Genomic DNA, 22836 nt, shown 5'->3' on the forward strand with positions numbered 1-22836 from the left:
ACAGGCAGATATAAACGGACCTTTGTCTGTTTAAACTGGCCTACCTCTGGGTAGACATGTGCAGAGTAAAATATTTTGTTTTGGAATTTCGTTTTCGTCCGAAAACTTAATTTATTTAGTTACTCCCGAAATTCGTTTTTATTTATTTAGTTTTTCGTTCAAAAATTGCATTCGTCCGAAAATCCACATGAATTACGGTCGAATCTGTCTTTGAAGGCTTATGGTGTCTGTCGAATGTATAAAGAAGATTCGACGGAGCTAGTATATAGCATACTTTAGAACCCCTGTTAAAGTCTATGGGACTCCAACGTTCAAAATCTAAAGTGCTAATTTTAAAGGCTAATTTGCAAGTTACTGTCCTAAAAAGTGTTTGGGGACCCGGGTCCTGCCCCAGAGGACATGTATCAATGCAAAAAAAAGTTTTAAAAACGGCCGTTTTTTCGGGAGCAGTGATTTTAATAATGATTAAAGTGAAACAATAAAAGTGTAATATTCCTTTAAATTTCGTAGGGGGGGGGGGGGAAAGTCCTTTAAAATCACTCACAGCTATTATGAATTGTCGGCTCCGTAATACAGAGAACACTCATTGAAAGTCATTGATAAAAAATAAATTAAAAAAAATTAAAAAAAAAGCGTGGGGGTCCCCCAAATTCAATTACCAGGCCCTTCAGGTCTGGTATGGATATTAAGGGGAACCCTGCCTCAAATTTAAGAAAAAATTTGACGTGGGGTTCCCCCTAAATATCCATAACCAGACCCTTCAGGTCTGTATTGGATATTAAGGGGAACCCCGCGTCAAATGTAAAAAAAAATTGATGTGGGGGTCCCCCTAAAAATCCATACCAGACCCTTTATCCGAGCACGCAACCTGGCAGGCCGCAGGAAAAGAGGGGGGGACGAGAGAGCGCCCCCCCTCCCTCCTGAACCGTACCAGGCCACATACCCTCAACATTGGGAGGGTGCTTTGAGGGTCTGTGACCCATCAAAGCACCTTGTCCCCATGTTGATGAGGACAAGGGCCTCATCCCCACAACCATGGCCGGTGGTTGTGGAGGTCTGGGGCGGGGGGCTTATCAGAATCTGGAAGCCCTCTTTAACAAGGGGACCCCCAGATCAGGCCCCCACCCCCTGTTTGAAATGGTAAGGGGGTACAAAAGTGCCCCTACCATTTCACAAAGAAAGTGTAAAAAATAGTTAAATAAGACAAACACACTTTTGAAAAATTCCTTTATTAAAAATAAACAAAATAAAATAAAAGATTCCAGCGGTGGTAATCCACTCTTGCTATCCAGCGACGGACGGTCATCTCTCCAGCGATGGCTCATCTCATCCAGCGCAGCGATCCATCCTTCTTCTGTCTCCTCGGAGGAGACACTGCAGGAATTCCGGCGGTCTGACGTTTCTTATATACGGAGGGCGGGGCCACCCGTCACCTGACCCCGCCCCCCTCTGACGCAAGGGGAAACCCGGGGTTCCCTGTGATGTATGGGTGACCCCGCCCCCCTCTGATGTAACGGAAACCTGCCTGTGTTACATCAGAGGGGTGTGGGGTCACCCATACATCACAGGGAACCCCGGGTTTCCCCTTGCGTCAGAGGGGGGCGGGGTCAGGTGACAGGTGGCCCCGCCCTCCGTATATAAGAAACGTCAGACCGCCGGAATTCCTGCAGTGTCTCCTCTGCGGAGACAGAAGAAGGATGGATGACCGTCCGTCGCTGGATAGCAAGAGTGGATTACCACCGCTGGAATCTTTTTTTTATTTTTTTTTATTTTTAATAAAGGAATTTTTCAAAAGTGTGTTTGTCTTATTTAACTATTTTTTACACATTCTTTGTGAAATGGTAGGGGTACTTTTGTACCCCCTTACCATTTCAAACAGGGGGGGCCGGGATCTGGGGGTCCCCTTGTTAAAGGGGGCTTCCAGATTCTGATAAGCCCCCCGCCCCAGACCTCCACAACCACCAGCCACGGTTGTGGGGATGAGGCCCTTGTCCTCATCAACATGGGGACAAGGTGCTTTGAGGGGTCACAGACCCCCAAAGCATCCTCCCAATGTTGAGGGCATGTGGCCTGGTACGGTTCAGGAGGGAGGGGGGCCGCTCTCTCGTCCCCCCTCTTTTCCTGCGGCCTGCCAGGTTGCGTGCTCGGATAAAGGGTCTGGTATGGATTTTTAGGGGGACCCCACGTCAATTTTTTTTTACATTTGACGCGGAGTTCCCCTTAATATCCATACCAGACCTGAAGGGTCTGGTTATGGATATTTAGGGGGAACCCCACGTCAATTTTTTTCTTAAATTTGAGGCAGGGTTCCCCTTAATATCCATACCAGACCTGAAGGGCCTGGTAATTGAATTTGGGGGACCCCCACGCTTTTTTTTAAAAATTTTTATTTATTTTTTTATCAATGACTTTCAATGAGTGTTCTCTGTATTACGGGAGCCGACAATTCATAATAGCTGCGAGTGATTTTAAAGGACTTTTTTTTCCTGCATAAATGACACTTTGTGCAGGGACAGTTCTAAGCACCAGAAACATGAGCCCCTTCACAGGCATACTATAGACAACCCCCCCTACGAAATTTAAAGGAATATTACACTTTTATTGTTTCACTTTAATCATTATTAAAATCACTGCTCCCGAAAAAACGGCCGTTTTTAAAACTTTTTTTTGCATTGATACATGTCCCCTGGGGCAGGATCCAGGACCCCAAACACTTTTTAGGACAGTAACTTGCAGAATCTTTTCTCTCTGTCAAATCTTTTTTCTCTGTCGAATATTTTCTCTATATAATCTTGGACTAATAGAGGTAATGTTAGGCACATTCGACCACAGGTTCTATAGACAGATTGTTATTGTCAGAGTCATGTCGAATCTCCTATTCTATATCGAACTGTTGTAACAATGAAAACGAAAATAAAGCATTTATTTAAGTCGGATCTTTCGTTTTTCGGATTCTGTGCTTTCGTTATCGTTTATCAAAACGAAAACGAAAATAGCTGAAATTCGAACGAAAATGCATTCGGACGAAAACGAATGCACATGTCTACCTCTGGGTATGACCCGGTCCACTATAACAAAAGCAAAAGGGGACCCATCCTCTTTCGTTTAGGTAAATCGGATTGGAGGGTAATTGGTTTTAAATGGACAGTGCAGTCTGTTTACTCCTGGCTGCTCAAAGAGCAGAGCGTGTCATCTGCCCACTGTGCTCCGATCAGCAGGGGATCTGATCCCCTGATGATCTGAACAGAATTTGCCCCATGCAAAAGGGCCTTTTGTCAATGATAAGCTGATCTCCACTCATAGTAGCTGATCTCCACTCATAGAATAACTTATCTCTACATATTATGACTACTCAAGTATTTCTGTTACAGCCACTGTATATCCGGAATATGGAACTGCACAGACCATGCTTGTCCTGGACCTTGTTCTATTGAAGGAGGAGCCCATATCACCACCTTTGATGGGAAGTCCTATACCTTCCATGGAGACTGCTATTATGTGCTGTCCAAGGCAAGTGAAATTTTCATTGCTCTTTAGTGTATAGATTGATAAGAAAGAAGATTAAGAAATGATAAAGCTGTCTGAAACAATTGACAGCAATTACAGTATGAGACAATTTGGCTTCTAAAACTTGCTGTTTATAACAGGGGACATTTTTTATAGCTATGGCATTAAGTATTTTTACACATGGAATAGATATTCAAAGTCAATGTAAGCCCTAACTGAAACATTTTGGGTCCATGCACATTAGGATGAAAAAATGTCAGAAACTCTGGCAGAGAAAAAAGGATAACAAATGCTCATAGTGGCTCAAATTGCACAAGAGTTTATAAGGGTTTTTTCCCAAAACATTAGACTCTGCTCATTTTTTACTATGATCTATGTACATTTGAAAACACAGCATGCTCCTAAACCTGCAGCTGGTGCTTACGTGCTAAGGTCCCACTTAGGTGCTAAGGGTTCCCACTTAGGTGCAGAGGGTTTCCCCCTTGGTTGCTAAGGATTTCCTACTATGTTGCTAGGGGTTCCCTCTTGGTTGCTGAGAGCTCCTGCTTGTTCCACCCTTACTCTTGCTTGCTCATTACTCAAAGACCAGTCCAGGGTATTTGGGTTTTGTATTTTATTTGGAACTTGGATGGGAGAAGAGATGAGTGGGAGACTCCAACTAGAACTATTCACAATAGACAAGGAACTCTCACTTGGCCTCAACAAATTATCTGAGGAAGCAGACACACTGCTTTTGACCATACAGCCACATGTATGGAAGGGTTAAGTCTTCTTCCTCTCACTAGCAACAGACTTGATGCACTAAATTATCTTCAGGACGCTCTCTAGCATCCCCTTTACTGACACCAGTCCACTGACTCTTCTAGCTGAAGGGGGCAGCCCTCACGCGACAGGCTCCAAAGACACAGATCTGTACTCACAGTAGGCAGAATCAGATCCCTTCCAGTCAGCTCTGCAGGACCTCTGGGTTCAGCTTGTCTCTCTGGCTGCACAATCACTTCTGTGGAGGAGAGAGAAGTAACTCCTCTCCCTCCTGGGCTCTGTTCCCCGGCTCAACTCCCCTGACCACATGTACTATGGCCTTATATACAGTATCCCAAAATGCAATGCAGCACTTTCCTTTTGCCAATTGCCAGGGCTGTAACAAAAGTCTGCACACTCACTTGCCAGGTCCCCTCCCACTGTCCGATATGCCTCCCTATTGCACCAGTTGGGGACAGTCAGAACAAACTGAGCTGCACCTGAGTACAATGAGCAGACCTAACCAATAGATGCTGCTCCCTGGTAGGCAGAGGGCACTCTAATGCCGAGTACACACGACCAAACTTTCCTGCAGAAAAGGTCAGACAGAATTATTCCGTTGGATATTACGATCATTTGTGGGCTTCATCTGACTTTTTTATTCAAAAATTCAGATGAACCTAGAAATAGAACATGTTTCAAATCTGTCCGACGGAATAAATTTATATTGTGAAAAACGTTCGTCTGTATGCAGGTCCGAAGGACCAAATACGACGCAAGGGCAGCTATTGGTTACTGGCTATTGAACTTCCTTTTCTAGTCCCGTCGTACGTCATCACGTTCAAAACAAATGGACTTTGGTCCGTTGTGTGTGAGCAAGTCTGTTCTTTCATAATTCTGTCCATGCTACACAAGTAAAATGAAAATAATGTAATTTATTAAGAATAAGTGGATAACAAAAATATAAATGCACCTCAAATATACCAGAACTGCATAAATTAAACAAGATTGTCGAATAAGTAAGTGAATAGACAATGAACAACTACCCAAACCAAATATATACAGATAGCAGACTATGAGAAGCATTGTGTCTTAGGTGGAGGCATACACAGAGTGTAAGTCAGGCAGAAGGAGCAGGGAGCAAGCCAGGGAGCAAGCCAGGAAAGGGGGAGGGTAAACAGGAGAAGGAACAAGCAGTCAGATAAGGGATCAGGATGAAGGGTCAGGGTGCAGTGTCAGGGCCAGGGAGGCAGGATCAGAATGCAGGAACACAGGTCAGAGGCAAACACCAAGGCAAAAAGGAGTAACACAGGCAGGGCTTAAATACTCTTTCTGTATTTCCATGAGCTTCTGAATGCTGAGAGACACCTGCTGGTGGACACCGCAACTACACACTATAGGTCTGGGAGCCACAGTGCCACCCACAGGTAAACCCTTTCCCGACACAGCCTCCACAACAGACAATACATATAAATCTTCAAACCAGGCTTTTATGATGAAGAGTAGCTTCTTTTTCTTTTGTGAAGGGTCATGATTGTGGAACACATAGTAAACTGCTTGAAAACAGCACCTATTGATTGGTGGAGTAGGGGGTTAAAGTGATATTAAAGGCTTTCTTAAAAAAAAAAAAAAAAAAAATTGTTAAACTTATATGCTCTGTGCAGTGGTTTTGCACATAGCAGCCCCGATCCTCATCTTCTTGAATCCCTTGCCGGTGCTCTTGGCCCTTTCCTCCTTCTGAGTGCAATCACAGCAAGCAGCTTGCAATGGGGGCACACAAGCAGGCTCTTTCCTGAGCCGCAGCTCTGTGTGTGAATGGACTCAGCCCACCCCTTCTCTCTCCTCATTGGCTCACTGGCTGTGATTGATAGTAGAGGAAGCCAATGGCTCCCGCTGCTGTCTCAGTTAATGAAGAGTGAGAGTCCCCGAAGAGCCAAGACTCTCATGCATAGGTAAAAAAACATTGAGCCTTTAGAACCGCTTTAACAACCTAGAGTGCAGCAGTATAGTTTCTCGGCAGCAATTCTTTTTCAGGGCATATTTTCTGATGGGGTGACCATGGACCATACCTGTGCACTATGTGTTGAAATGGTCTCTGAACAAAATTGGCAGACAGTGACTGAGCACTGTCATTAATATTATAACAGGAAGCGTCTGAAGAAGGCTCATTATGGCAAAATTGCAAGATATTATTTTAAAGTGTGACTAAGGGCAAAACTTTTTTTGTTTTGAATAGAGTGGAGAGCAATTGGAACACTTGGGCAGCACAGGTGGTGTCACTGGTTTGAATCCCAACCACAAAACCACCTGCCTGGAGTTTGCATGTTCTCCCTGTGCCTGTGTGGGTTTCCTCTGGGTACTCCGGTTTCCTCCCACAATCCAAAGACATGCAGGTAGGTTAATTGGCTTCTGTGCAAAATTGGCCCTAGTATATGAATGGGGACCTTTGATTGTGGGCTCCTTGAGGGTAGGGACCAATGTGAGTGTGCAATGTTCAGGGATAGGGACAATTGTAGACACTCACTCAGGTCAAACTGGATGGACTGGTGTCTTTATTCAACCTAACAAACTATGAAACTTGTTGTCCTTGCCTCCTTTACTGTTATCATCAAACGTAAAGAAAAATCCCAAATTTTGGGGTGACAAAAGACTAATAGAGTGGAAATCCTCCAATGCGTGCATTCGTTCTGGTGACCCTGGTAACACATCAGATTTCCCTCACTTTGGAAGGATTTCCTCTCACTTCCTGTTTGAGTTATGGGACAGGAAGTGAAGGGAAATCTCCTTAATGGGACACAAATGCCAAAAAAAAAAACCTGACAGGGGATATAACTCTCTGTTACTCCAAAAAAAATAAAAAATTCAGTTACATGTTAATGATAGCTACACATTTAGTGGAGTTCCACCCAAAAATGGAACTTCCACTGATTGGATTCCACCCCCCTCCAGTGTCACATTTGGCACCTTTCATGGCGGAGGGGGAAGCAGATACCTATATAATCCAAGTATTTGCTCCCTCTTCCGGGCACAAATCACTGCAGGCTCTGTGGTGATCTACACCATGTCTGGCCCCTCCTCCACCCCCCCCCCCCGCTGTCTTCTGGGAGACACACAGGTCCCAGAAGACAGCAGGGACCAGTAGCGTGACTTGCGCATGTGCAGTAGGGAACCAGGCTGTGAAGCCACAAGGCTTCACTTCCTGATTTCCTTACTAAAGATGACTACGCCTCCACTCAAGAGCCGAGGAACAGATCTATTTCAGATGAGGACATTGCGGGTGCCCTGGACAGGTAAGTGTCCATATTTTAAAAGTCAGCAGCTGCAGTATTTGTAGCTGCCGACTTTAAAAAAAAAAATTCAGACGGAACTCCACTTTAACCCTTTAACGTTCTGCTCCACCGTTTTGTAGTGCACATTTTGAGTCATGCTAACTCATTGAAAATGTGGACTTTAAAGGGCTAAAGTGCATGTAAACCCTAATGAGCTCCTCCTCATTTACTAAGCTCTGGTGCAACTACACTTTGCAAAGTGCACAATCTATTTGACCTCAGTAAATTAATCCATAAGCCTGGGTTTACACTGATGCAATTTTACAATGGGTTTGATGAGTTTAGAAACACACAGATTTGCAGGTCATATAAAAAGCATAGTATTCCATGGCTTTGTTTCACATCTAAGCATTGCGAATTTGGTGCGAGAAAAAAAAAAAGGTCCAGTGAGTGTTGACTGCGGGTGCGATGCAAATTCCTATGGTGCAGTGGAATTTTATCTTCATAGGCTTCAATTGAACTTGCAGTAAACTTTGTAAACCATCATAAATAAAGTATGCAGGACTGACACCACATTTTTAGGAATTCAGAGCTATGTTCTCATGTCAAAAAGGAAGGTAAGGGCACACTATATTTCTGGCACACCATTGGCTATTGTTTTTGTGCTTGCGACACGTATAAAGGGATAAAACACAGGGAAATGTGCAAGTATTTCAGAGATGTACTAAATATATATTTTATTTGCTCTGGGCATATGCTTTTGAAAAAACATATAGTGAAGGAGGGTGGATCAGTCACACACTCATTCAGCTGTCTCTTTATTCCGTCCTATAAAATCATTTTTATAGAAAGCTAAAATAGTAAATATGTAACGAGAGAAATCTAGAACTCCATATGCTCTAATTAAATCATAAATCTGAAATATTTATGTCCATTTGTTTCATAGGGAAAATAATTTTGGGTCAAGGGTTTAAAGATAAATTTTAATTTTGTTTTTGCCATGATGCAATGTTCATACATCGTCAAGAGAAATCAAATTAGTCGTTACTAAAAAGATTGACAATATTAACTAACTGTGTTTCTTTTTTTGTTGCAGGAATTTGAAAATAGCTCACATGTTATTTTAGGGGAGATTACTCGTATCAGTAGCTTGGAGACCATTCTCAAATCCATTATGGTGTTTATGGATGACAGGAAAAATGTGAGTATATCAGTTCATGTTTCTAACACTGACTAGTAATCAACCTGACTTAGTAAACTATAAAAAATCATCAACAACTGTATAATGATTTCAGCAAAATAATTTAGGCAAATCAAATGTATAAAGATATTTTCAGAAGAGCGTTTTCAAGATTACATTAAAGGGAAAAAAGCAAATCCCCAATTAATCAATTTAGGATGAATGTCTGTCAGTTGAAACACCATCTGACCCTTCATATCTATTACAGGTTAACTATACAAAATGAAAACCTACATTTTTGGTGGAAATTACCTTTAACCTTGACCCCCTTGTGACCTTACTAAGCAAAGTATCAATTCACCAAGATGAACATTCACCAAAATTATATTTTTGTTGTTTCAGGGCAATTCCATCTGATATCTTAAGATTCCATATTGCTACCTGTTTTGTTTTTTTATCTAATCACCCCTAATTGTTTTGCGCCCTTCTTCCATATTTTCTAACAACATAGACATATAAATTTCACTTAAGATGTGAAATAAAAAAATCAATGTGACCACAATAATATCAAACTAGAGGGTCGATCATGAGCAAGGGAGACAAATTACAGACAGGTAGCAAACAGTTTATATAATACAGGACGACAACTTGAAGTATAATATACTTAGTTAACTGTTTCAAGAGCACTCCAGTGGGTGAAACCTTCTACTTTCTACTGATTCTCACCCAGATGAGTTTGAAGATTACCTATATCTAGGTAGGATAACACAGCCATCTTTAAATATAAAGTGCAGGGGGTGGCTGATTGGACTCTCACCTACCCTCTTCTCTCTCACACGATAATAAGTATAGTGGTGACAATCCTAGGGGCTATATACCTAAACAGTTATATTTTCAAGCTATGATTTTCTCAATAAGGCCTAATCACATATGGGTTGAGTTCAGTCAAATTTGAACGCAGTTACCTAATCACACATGGTACACTAACCAATGTGATACTGATGTTGGCATAATATTATCTTAATGCCTGGTATGCCGTGTTGGCCAAGATATGTTTCTATCTTCAGTATTTTCAAAATGTATATTGTATTTTCTATCTGTTAAAACCAATAAATGCTATTGAAAGATAAACTTAAAGTGCAAATAAAAGCAAACCTTTTTCTTTTGCTCTGGATAGAGTAGAGAGGGATTAGATTACCTTTAAGGTTCTATTGCTGTGCCCCCATTCACTCTCTCTATTTGTCCTGTTTAACATTAGCATTGAAAGTGAAAGTAAAAGCGAATCACACATTTTGGGTTGCTTCCAGAAAAGTAGGGGACATTTTCCAATAGGGACACTAGTTCTGGTGACCTAGGAGTTCCCAAGGGATTCCCTTAATTTGCAAGGATTTCTTCTCACTTCCTGTTTTGGCTATGGGACAGGAAGTAAAGAGAAATCTCAGCAATGGAACACAGATGGCAAAAAATAAGCCAACAGGAGTTATGACCCTCCATTAATCTATCCAAAATGATATATAGTTCAATTTTAATTGTTGATAATAAGCTGTTCAGCCAACATTATGTTGATAAAAATGTTCAGCCAAAACGTTGTTGCTTAGTTCTGGATACAGTGAGGAAGGGTTACTGCTACAGGTGCCTTTTGATCATATACATACAAGTACTTTTAATATTCTATTAAGCCCAGTCACATGATATGTAAGCCTATATAACGGGGTAGATATTGCCTTTACCTATGACCTCCTTGTTACCCTATTAAGCAAATATTCCTTCTCTGTTCTAGGTGGTGACTTTCAAGACTGATGGCAAAGTGCTGCTGAACGATCAGGGGGTAACACTGCCTCAGGTCACAGGTAATATGACAAAACAATGTGCAGTATAATTCACAACTGTGTTAAAAATGTTTACTACATCATAGTGGTTGCAGAATTCTAAGCAATACCTGTTTATTGAGCTGCCAAAATAATCTATAACTCTGTTAAGCCAGAATTTTGATTCCTAAATATTTATTAACTGCAACTTTCTATGTTTTTTTTACAATCAGCCTCTTCATCACTGGATAATGAATTAGCATCATCAGCTCCATAAAGCTGGATGAGGAAATAGTACCGCTGAGCCACAACCTTCCTAGTTGTGCAGTATGACAGAGTGGTGGAAAGCCTAAACCACTGATTAGTGATGAGCTTGGGTTCTTGCTCGGTTTTCATTTGAGCTCAAGTTTGCCCAAACCTGTTAGCTACCATTGGTGGGCCAATGAGCTGCGGGCAGGAGATTTCCTGGCCCGCAGCCTACATACACAAAGGGATGAGGATGCTAGTGACACAAGTGACCTAATATGTACACATGCTAGGTTACTGTCATTGACCTAATAGGGCCACGTTACGTCAGTGGTATCATGAGCATTCCTGCCCTTATGTACTGTATATGTGCAGCTATAGGACAGGGAATCTCCTGCCTGCAGCTTATTTGACCAGCAATGAAAGATAACTTCTGGGCTTGGACTAAACTCAGTTTGGACTAAACCCAAGCTCATCTCTATCATCTACCAGAGCAGATATTATACACCTCACAACATTTTAACCTCAGAATACCACACCTTCCTTTAGATCCTCCTCAGCTAAATTCTCTCAAGCCCTGATAAAGGGGAAATTTTTTAACCCCTAAAATGCTTTTAAACAAACATTTTAACCAACAGATTTACATTTGGTTCAACAACATTTAAAATCAGAGAAAACAGTAGACATTTAAGCTTCAACTATACATTTTGATATTTTCCATGGAATTCCACTTCAATATGCAATATCCCATATTGATGTAAATGTAAAATCCCAGAATACTAATCCCAGAATACATTTAACATAAGAACTCATACACATGTGCAAGACAAGCAGTGTAAAATTGTAGCCCAGTGGTTGAACTAAAAATGTGGCCAATTATTGGTATCTTTGTGCTTTTTTTGCAGCCACTTTTTCCATTTCTCAACCCACCGACTCTTACATCATTCTTAATGCTGCATTTGGCCTTCAGATGCAGATTCAGCTGCAACCCATGATGCAGCTATACATCACTATGGATACATCGTTCATTGGAAAACTACAAGGTTAGTTGAAGAGGACCTGTCACCTCAGTGACCATAATGCATGATATCTATACCTGACCGTACTGCGTGTTACAATATTTGTATACAAGTATGTGTATAACATAATCTTTTCAAATATAAATATGTTTGTCTATTTGAGTGTGAACAACCAATTTATAAGCATTGAGAGTTTTCATTATTTCAGTGCCTCAGACTCTTGATTAGTTCTAAATGTCCTCTATTAACTGACAAAGCTACAGTTGTGACATTTCACTCTCAGAGAGATATTATAGGACCAAGAACTATTAACACACCTGTAATAACAAAATGTAGATAATATTGGCAATAGCTACTGCATAAAATAAGGTAAAATTTACTTTCAATCTGAAGTTTAGTTGTACCAAATATAGACTGACTGCTTCAGTATGCAATTAAATCTTTTCATGCAGGGGACTTTGCCAGTGGCCAATCACATAATAATCAGCTCTGTGGGAGGGAGGGGTTTGCCTAGAAAACTGTTTTTACTTCCTGGAAAGTTGCTTCAGTTAAGACAGGGGATCCAACTTGGAGGCAACTTCCATTGAAATCAATGGGTACAAGTTGCCTAGAAGTCAGATTGAAGTAGTATAGGAACCTTTTCTGAAGTCAGAGCGACTTCAGTAGTGTACATTAAGACGGCTCTCATTCACTTACATTGAGTTTATCATGTTGCGTGACTTGAGGCAATTTGGGACGCCTTCAAGTTGGATCCAAAGTTGCCCCTGTGTTAATGGACTCAACTAATGCAGAGTTGTAGTAACAGGAAGGTGTAAAATGGAGGTTATTAGTACAGAGTCTATATATATTTCTCTGGCTTCAACTGGTTTTGAATTTATGAACATTAAAGTTACAGCTTTTGAGATGTAACAAAATATTGATATATGCTTGGATCTGTTTTTATAGGTCTTTGTGGAAACTTCAATTATATGGAAATAGATGATTTTCAAATATCAGGTGGTCTAGTTGAAGCCACAGCCTCAGCTTTTGCCAACACTTGGAAGACCAACGCCATGTGTCCTGATGTGTCAGACTGGCTGGATGATCCGTGCAGCCTTAGCATTGAGAACAGTAAGATATCATCTTTATCATGTTATCTCAGTTATGTTGCTATTCAATATTCATGCTGAAATGGTTTTAAATCAACTTCCTCATTGGAGACATAGTCCAAGCTGATAACCCAGGCATTCCCACAAAAGCATTAGAAGGACCACTACATTCAAAAGTAAAAAAAAAAAATGGAATTAGGATTTCACATTCTCCCTCATTCCCAGATGCACCAGCTACAAAAGATGAAGAAGTGGCATGGAGGTGCTTTGCCTCTATACTAGAGGTCTTCATTCAATATAAGTCAATGAAAATCAAGAACTGACATTTTTCAAAGGTGTTGGGACATAAAAAAATAATTCTGTACAGTTAGCAACTATCTACGTATACTAATGCTGTCGCCAGCTATTTTAACATTAAAACATTTCTTTTACTTTGTTACTTCATTTATTTTTTCATTTACACAAATTAAGCACAGTGCTTCACTCTTTCCAGAAAAATATGCAGACCATTGGTGCTCTTTGCTGGAAGATAACACGTCTCCTTTCGCTAAATGCCATTTAACCATAAAACCAGCTGAATATGCAAAGGTGAGTGTTGCTTTGTATGTGGTCACATGTAATAACATATTATGATCAGTGGTGGTCTATTGAGAGAGCCTTGAGGTTACTGGAAGACTATGGTGACTCCCTAGTTTTGGCTTATGGTCATCTGGAGGCTGAGTGCCCCTCCCTTGCCTGGCTCAGTCTACTACTTTTTTTAGTATATCAAAATATGTTTATTGAGAGAACACATGGTACAGAAGAGCAAAAAAAACAACAACAGTAAAGCTTATCATTCCAGTACATTGTAAAGACATTTACAACTTACAGTTTGAAGACATTAGTTACAGAGATTTATTGTATCTCCCACCTGTCATATACAACAAAACTCAACAGCAATTTATTTTTTACCTTAAACCTTGGGTCTGTGTATCAGTGTCGTGATGCTCCATTAGCCCATCTGGATGTCATTGTGTATTGGTCAGCATCTGCAATTGCAACTGTCCTCACATTTTCACCTTCCTACCTTTCAATGTTTTCAATGAGGCTATACTCAATAAAAAAATTCAACCCCAAATATATAACGGTCTGCACAAATAGGTATAACAGTGCCATGCTCATATTATATGGTTTTGGTAAATCTGAAGGAAAAAAACAGCAGAAAATCTGATAGTGTGTATGGGGCTTAACTTCTAAATTAGAAACAGATTTTAGTTCTAAAAAAAAAGAAAAAAAATGTGGCATACATTAAAAACAATTAGAGGCTATGTGAAGTAACTGCAAATATTGTGACACATCCGAGTTTCTTAGCTCAATGGTAGTGCCACAAGGGAAAGTTTACTCAAAGCCAGATATAGTTTTCAGGGCTTGCCTGCCAACTTATATTTAAAGAAACGCCAACAGTTTACATAGGCATATCTTCCAACGCAGGGGGTTCTCTCCATCATTGCAAAAACTTAACATTTAGCTTCCTGGCTCTTGTGGCAGCCTCTTTAGGATCCTCCTGAACCTTAGTACCTTTTTGATCCTCTTGACCATGAAACACATCCCAGTCTTTATGCACAGCCGCTGCACCTCAGCTTTGTGTCATCCTTACAGCTTTCTAGCTGCTCTGTCCCATGTGGACTCTTTCTCAGGCTCAGGTCTTGCTCCATCCCAACCTGCTGAACACCATGGCGCATGGCAGCACCTTTCACGGCTCCCTTCACACACTAACCTCCTTGGGAGGGTGAAGCTCTGAGCTCTATCTCTGGCTCTCATATGAAGCCAGCACACACTTGTGTCATAAGCGTTCTAGCTTCTTAGAAAATCTTGGCGTAAACCACCATTTTAAACAGTGGCACGGGCTCACCCTGCTACATGTCTAGGGGAACTTGAGTTATTTTTATCGGACCATAGAGAACATGGTAAAAAAGTGGCTGTCTAGTGTTAGGCTGTATTCACATCTTCATAGCGATTTACTTGCATTTTTAGAAAAGTATTACAAGAGTTTTATAAGCATATTACAATTGTTTTACAGCTTCAGGCATTTTTGTTTAGCCAATAGTAAGCACTAGGGCGAGGAGATTGAGAGTAAATTAGGGGTGGAGAGTTGCTGTTTAAGCAAAAAACATGTTACAAAATGCTCAGAAATTACTAAAATCAGGCGTTTCTATTGAAGACTATGGGACCAAAAACACCAAAAATAAGCTCATGTAATTTTTTTAGCAACAGACATTTTGTATCAGATGACAGAATGCTCATATGTGAACAGGGGCCATTTAAATTAGGATAAATTGATAAAATATATGCAATTGAGTAGTAACCTAATGTTACAAAAAATAAAAAAATTAAGAAAATGTTATATGAAGAAAACAAAAATTGTGATGCGGATACTTCCTACTAAGTTCCATATTTTCTTGAAGTTTAATAAATGTACTTCTGTTCACAAAGTAACCAACTTCTATTGTTTCTGTTTTCTCAGAGGTGTCATTATGACTCTTGTAGCTGTAAAGACAGTGAGAAGTGTATGTGTGCTGCACTCTCCTCCTATGTCAGGGCCTGCGCTGCAAAAGGGATCATCTTGTGGGGATGGAGGAAGGGCATTTGTGGTAAGTGCTTTTTTTGCCAGTATGTAATTTTAATTATCTAGACTGATTGTAAGAGCTGTTTTCTTCTTAGTATACATACATGTAATGTCCCTGTGTACCCTACCACTTAAAAATAACACAATAGAGTGTATGTTGGGCCAAATTGTTTTGATAAATTGGGGAAGAATTAGAATCATTGTCTAATTTTTACTGCTATCATGGGCTCCGCCAAGAAGAAGCATCCTCCCTGTCCTGCTGGCAATGGTTTCACCCAGACAGGAAGTGAGATAAAATGTGCAGCAATGACACAAAGAGCAAATACAAATTTGACAGGGGCCTAGCCTTCCCCCGCTTTACAAAAAAAAATTGTCTTATCCCTCTGTGTTGCTGTTGGAGAGTTTCCCTCACTTTCTGTCTTGTAAAACATTTTCAGCAGGAGAACAAGGGTGGGAAATCTCTCTAAGGCTGGATTCACACCTATGCATTTTTTTAGTGCTTTTTGCATTTTGCAGATTTGCACTACAGAATGTGTTCCATAGGAAACCATGTTAAATGGACTGTAGTGCAAATCTGCAAAATGCAAAAATCACTAAAAATGCGTAGGTGTGAATCCAGTCTAACAGAGCCTTCAATAGATGTAAGAATAAATGCTATAAAAGAGGATTATTTAATGCTGAAATGTGCCATCATCCCAAATAAAGCTAACTACCAAGACCTAACATGTGGCTAGGACTTTATAGTCACCTATAAGTTAAACAGATCTAATGAAATTGTAAAACCACTAACAATCTGTATTTAGACAAGCATTAAAAAATGTCTTGGCTGATCAAAGTTCAATTTGTGTAGTCCTTAGAGAATAAATTATACAATGTTATACCAATATTTTGCTCAACATATTAACAGATGACATGCAGACACCACAATCTGAGCGACATTCACACATGTCAAGAATCACAATTAGCCAGTGATTACCTACCAATAGGGATGAGCCGAACAATCCCCCCCCCCGGTTCGGTTCGCACCAGTACTTGCAAACAGACAAAAATGTGTGTGAACACCGTTAAAGTCTATGGGACACAAATGTGAAAAATCAAAAGTGCTTTTAAAGGCGTATATGCAAGTTATTGTCATAAAAAGTGTTTTAGGACCCGAGTTCTGCCCCAGGGGACATGTATCAATGCAAAAAAAAAGGTTTTAAAATGGGTGTTTTTTCAGGAGCCATGATTTTAAGAATGCTTAAGGTGAAACAATAAAAATGAAATATTCCTTTAAATATCGTGCCTGGGGGGTCCCCTTAGTCTGCCATACCAGGTCTGGTATGGATATTAAGGTGGACTGCATGCCAATTTTTTTAAAAAAATGGCGTGGGGGGTTCCCTCAAAATCCATACCAGACCCAAAGGACCTGGTATGGATGGGGGAACCCTTGCAGTTTTTTTCTTCATTCTGTCATAGGGCTCCCCTTAACCACTTCAATAAACAATATTATACACTGTACTATATATCCTGCACTGTATTATATATACTACACGGAGGACACTATATACTCTGAACTGCAGTATATATACTATATGGATTGCACTATATACTCTGAACTGCAGTCTATATACTATACACACTGTACTATATACTCTGCTGAAAAATTGGACCTTTTTTTTCAACACCGCACCACACTGTATTATATACGGTGTACACTACCTGAGGTGTATTTGAAATTATACACACTGAATTATATACTGTATACACCTGCACTGTATTAGAAACTGTACACTGCCGAATCTGACTGTGAGAATATATATATATATATATATATATATATATATATATATATATATATATATATATATCAAATACACTGCCTGTATCGACTGAATATAGAGTTTACACTGTATATATAGGCTACGCTGAATGCAGAGTATATATATATATATATATATATATATATATATATATATATATATATATATATATATATATATATATAATATCCTAGTCTGACTCTGTGTACATATATATATATATATATCAAATACACTGCCACTAACTAATCTGCCTGCCTAATCTAGCTCTATCTCTCTATCTCTGTTCACTTTAACACACTATATGGGCGCAATGTAAGCAATGCATTATGGAGCTCTCAAATTTGCTGCAAATGCCCCATAAAATTCACTGTTGGGTGAATGGGCGAACACCAGATGTTCAAGGGGAACAAGTGTAACATTTAGTGCAACTGTGCATGGTAGCTTGTTCAGTTAAGCTTTGGCAAAAAAAACTAAATTGGAGGCTGGTTTGTAAAGAGATGTCGCAGATTTTGCACTCTCCAGTTTTAGTAAATCAACCCCTATGAGCCATGATCAGCCAAGCCAATTTTTAATGTTTGCCTAAATAAAGATTGTTTGTGGTTTTAGGATTTTGTAGCATTTGTTTAAATTGTAGGTGCCTATAAAGTCCCACCAACATGTTTGTTCTTTGTACTTAGCAGCAAACATCAGGCAGCGGTTTATATCAGACATAGGTTTACATCAAAGGTTATATCCCTTTTTCATTACTTCCAAAGGTGTAAAAAAAAAAACTATGGCATACACATTTTAGGTTTTACATGCCATTATATTAAAATATATTTTTTCATTTTGAGTATTTTGGTCATTTCCTAAATTAAATTTTTTAGTACACTATATTAGATATATTATATTACATTATATTATATTAGATGAAACTGAGAAACAAGTATTTTATGTCCTTTAAATACTTAAAAGACAATGCGAAATTCCTCTTTTGTAGACAAGTACACCGATTCTTGCCCGTCTAGCAAAATCTATCTATATAACCTGACCACATGCCAGCCAACCTGCCATTCCCTGGCAGAAGGTGACAAAGCCTGTGCCAGTGGGTTTACTGCAGTTGATGGCTGCGGCTGTCCAGATGGAGAGTTTCTGAATGAGAAGGACCAGTGTGTGCCCATATCTCAGTGCTCATGCTACAATGATGGCTCATACGTGAACCCACTAGAGTCCATTACTAAACAAAATGAACACTGGTAAGTACAATGATAAAATCTAATGGCGCCCAGCTGGCCATAAACATGTGGAATCGATTTTATTAGGTTACTCAGGGCAGAATAGTAAACTCACATTGTTAATAAAAAAAAAATTCAGCTTGGACAAATGTAATTATGTATATACCACACCTGCCTGATGCCCCTGGAAGCTGGAATTCCCTGAAGCAGACACCGCTACTCTGATGATCTCCACTTGCTTCTGGGCTCTGCACCAAGTGACTGCACCTCTGCTTACTCAGCACAGGTATGCTTTGCATTTCCCCCCTTCCCAGACAGGTATGATATATGGTATATGGTATACAGTATATACTAAGCTACATTGGTTCAGATGGCCCAATGTAATATGTATACCATACCTATGTCTAGGAATCTTCTTTAACCACTTAAGCCCCGGACCATTTTGCAGGCCAAAGACCAGACCACTTTTTTTGGGATTCGGCACTGCATCGCTTTAACTGGCAATTGTGCAGTTTTGTTTTCTTTGCGCTATAAACAAAAAAAGAGCAACGATTTTGAAAAAAAAAACACATTATTTTTTAAATTTTTCTATAATAAATATCCCCCAAAAATATATAAGAAAACAATTGTTTTCCTCAGTTTAGGCTGATACGTATTCTTCTACATATTTTTGGTAAAAAAAAACCTGCAATAAGGGATTATTGATTGGTTTGCACAAAAGTTATAGCGTTTACAAAATAGGGGATAGTTTTATTGCATTTTTATTAATATGTTTGTTTTTTTACTAGTAATGGCGGCGATCAGTGTTTTTATCATGACTGCGACATTATGGCGGACACATCAGACATTTTTGACACATTTTTGGGATGATTGTCATTTATACAGCAATCAGTGCTATACAAATGCACAGATTCCTGTTTAAATGACACTTACAGTGAATGGGTTAACACTAGGTGGCAGTGTAGGGGTTAAGTGTTTCCTAGGGCCGTGTTTCTAACTGTGGGGGCGTGGCTGTGTATGACACGTCCCTGATCTCTGCTCCAATCACACAGAGCAGAGGTCAGTGACACTGTCACTAGGCAGAATGGGGAGATGCTTGTTTACATTAGCATCTCCCCGTTCTCCCTCCCCGTGAAATGATCACGGGTATTCCCATGACGATCGAGTCCGCGGGACCCACGATTGGACTCATGGAGGTACAATATACCTGCACTACCTTCAGTTTCCATACTGCAGAGTGTGTTATCATGAGCCTTCTGACTAGATCCTGGGAACAATAAGAATCCAAAATCAAGTCAGGATGAGCACTGCTCAGTCATTCACAGGAAGGGTTCCTCTGATTGACTGAGGCAGAATTGCTATGTCGTCTACCGGGCTCTCCACCTCAGCCAATCGGAAGACATTCAGAGACAGGAAGCTTCACCCAAAGGAACTATTTAAAGTAAAATGAAACCTGCGGTTAGGCTTTAATGAAGCAAGCATAACATTAAGCTTCTTTATCAGGACTTATCAAATTTGAAGAAACCTAGCATGTTTTTTTTGACAGCTTACATCTTTAATATCTCAAGTTAACCAGTAAAGGTTAAACTTTAAACCTTCAAATTTCAACATTGATTGGTATTAATTGATATCTATGACCAGGGCTTTTTTTCATCTGGGACTACTGATACTGGCTGCTGGGGGATCTATGGTCGCTGGTGGGGAGGTTTATTGTTGCTGGTGGGGGATCTATTGTTGTGGGGGGGGGGGGGGTAATTGTTGCTGGAAGGGATCTACTGTTGAGGGAAGTGTATATTATTGCTGGCGGTGGGGAGATCTTTTATTGCTAGTGGAGGTCTATTGTTACTGGGGTGAGGGTATTTTTTTGTGGCAGCTCTATTGTTGCTGGGGGTATATTATTGATTGCGGGGTGGGGGGGGTGGGGGTTGTGATGGTACTGAAAGGTGGGTAGAGGGTGGAACCCAGGGTCTGTGCTCAGAGGTGTGTAGGGGGCAAAGACAAGGGGGTGATTGGAAAGGAGGGAGTACCTGCACCTATTCCATGAGAAAAAAGCCCTGTCCATGACTAAGCACATAACATGGTAATGGTGTATGTCTCTTAATTCTTTGTCTTCTCACTTTGTCAACTAGCACTTGCCATGATGGGAAACTTGTTTGCAGTCCTTTCCACGCTAACGGTAAGGAAATTTACATCTTTTTCTTTTATTTTGCTTTATTCATCAGAGATGGATGAATCATTATCCGGTTATTTTACAGTAAGATGGGCGCCTCTGTGGTAAAAGGAAACTGTTCAGCTACTCTTTATGAGCCAGATTGCCCTGCACTTTGCAGCAATAGGCACATGACAGAGGTGGCTGAAGGAAGGAAATGACGGGTATGGGTTTATAAACAGGAAGGGTTTAAATAATGACAAACTTCTCTATCTGAAGTCCTCAAGTTCCACAATGCGCAAATGTGGCAGAGCACGTTTAAGCATTGTGGAACTTGAGGACAACATTCAGGGAGAGAAGTTTGTTCCAGCTTTCCTCCCTGTTTTAGAATGGAAACGCTTAAGAAAATAGTTTAGAAGTGACAGTGTATAGGGACCTGTTTAATTTTTTAAACTGTATCTTTGATGTTAATTTTACGATGTTATTATTATAAATGTTCATTTACCATTTATTATAGCTTTGGCCATAATATGTCATAGGTACGCGCTGGCAAACTGTTGGCGCTATATAAATCCTGTATAATAAAAATAATAGGTAAACATTAGTGTATATGTCAGCATTTATTGAATTAGAGTTGTTTTATGGCGGATATGGTATATATTTTGTTTTACCCAAGCTTCCGAGCCCCAGCCCTATCGAGGACAAGTTATTTTTGATATGATGCTAATTTGAGGTTTCTTTTCAGCTTGTTCCAATGAAAAAGTCTACTATGACTGTAACAACCAAACAAATGCCCCCAACCAAAGGAGTTGCAAGACACTTGCCACTGGCAATGTAAGTGTACCTTTTATGCATTTTGGGGAGTGTATACATTAAGATTATAATACTGAGTCTTTAAATAATGAATTTTATTTTTTATTACCTTTATTTGGCATAATAGTTTCCAACAGCATGTATCTCAGGATGTGTTTGCCCCAATGGACTTCTAGATGATGGGGCTGGAGGATGTGTTCCTGAGGAAGATTGCCCATGTAGCTACAAAGAAGATATTTATCGCAGTGGGACCACGATAGATGTGGACTGTAATACATGGTAAGCAGATATTTCAATTTACTTAAAATGTGTCCTTTACAACCCTTCTTTTGTGATGTATACACTGTTGAAGTATACAGCACATGTACATTAGGTACATAGGACTCTTTATCTACAATTAACATATAAATGCTATAAAAAGCCAGAACTGAATATTTTACAAAAAGCCTTAAAATTACATATGAAAAAATATTTGTGCAATAATATCTGTCAATATCCAAGCAAATTACACTTTACGCCCTGTAATAACCTATGAACCCACCACTGCTACTTTTGTTTATATAAATAATTTTTATTTTCATTCATTTGGGGATTATTTCTGCAGTTGGATAAGAATAATTTTCAAATTCTGTCCAGATGGCAGATTCATTGATAAAATAGGGTATGACCATTCAGAAGTGGGGGTTCTCAATATACTGTGGATAAACAGAGGAGAGGGGAGGGGGGGGTGGGGGTGGACTTTCAAATCCCGATGAACTAGGAGTGGAACCTGCCCATTTCTTACATGTTTAAAACTCTACTGGTAAGGGGCTCTGTCTTTCAGCTTGTCTGTCTGCATATCTGCCTTATGAGGGGCTCTTATTTTCCATGTTGAATTTTATAATTTAAAATGGTTGTAAAGTCTTACATATACCCAGTGAAGTAGCAGGCATCGGGTGATACACAGAATTGAAAACATTTCTCCTACATATATTGTACCTGTTTACCTGTTTATCTGCAGTCTTCTGTACAGCCGTTCAAAGTCCAGAATTTATAAAGCTTGGTTGAGCTGTCAAAAAAGGGGGGCGGAGAGTTGAAGTTACACTCTGCAGAGCTCAGTGATGAGAGTTCTGAGAGCTGATTGGAGAGAAGGGACCCCCCCCCCCCTTTCACACAGCACGCTTGAACAGAGCTGAGGATGTTAATCAGCTGAAGCTCCCTCCCCTGTCACCTCTTTTCTATTGGTGTCAAGAAAACTTGTCATAAGTAACTCATGCAAATAGCAGAGGAACAAAGCAGCAGGCAAAAATTACACACAGTGCTCTTAATTGAGACAAGTACACACTGTTGAAGGATATGCTTTGCTCATATTTCATGTCTGAGGTTTACAACCACTTTAATCTATATTATGGA

At 40.0% G+C, this 22836-nt stretch overlaps 1 protein-coding gene across 1 annotated transcript in view; it reads left to right on the top strand.

The window, feature by feature from the left end:
* Nucleotides 1-22836, top strand: part of LOC143925937 (mucin-2-like) — a 257039-nt gene that overhangs the window by 82936 nt on the left and 151267 nt on the right. Inside the window, exons 9-19 of the mRNA XM_077450217.1 lie at nucleotides 3372-3510; nucleotides 8614-8718; nucleotides 10478-10547; nucleotides 11657-11794; nucleotides 12716-12880; nucleotides 13352-13446; nucleotides 15362-15488; nucleotides 18248-18503; nucleotides 20612-20658; nucleotides 21377-21465; nucleotides 21572-21723. Coding sequence (XP_077306343.1) covers nucleotides 3372-3510; nucleotides 8614-8718; nucleotides 10478-10547; nucleotides 11657-11794; nucleotides 12716-12880; nucleotides 13352-13446; nucleotides 15362-15488; nucleotides 18248-18503; nucleotides 20612-20658; nucleotides 21377-21465; nucleotides 21572-21723 — 1383 coding nt within the window. The remainder of the gene's footprint in view (nucleotides 1-3371; nucleotides 3511-8613; nucleotides 8719-10477; nucleotides 10548-11656; nucleotides 11795-12715; nucleotides 12881-13351; nucleotides 13447-15361; nucleotides 15489-18247; nucleotides 18504-20611; nucleotides 20659-21376; nucleotides 21466-21571; nucleotides 21724-22836) is intronic.

Source organism: Lithobates pipiens, unplaced genomic scaffold, assembly GCF_037356315.1.
Source record: "Lithobates pipiens isolate NorthernLeopardFrog02 unplaced genomic scaffold, aLitPip1_a1.2 Scaffold_10, whole genome shotgun sequence".
Lineage (NCBI taxonomy): Eukaryota > Metazoa > Chordata > Amphibia > Anura > Ranidae > Lithobates > Lithobates pipiens.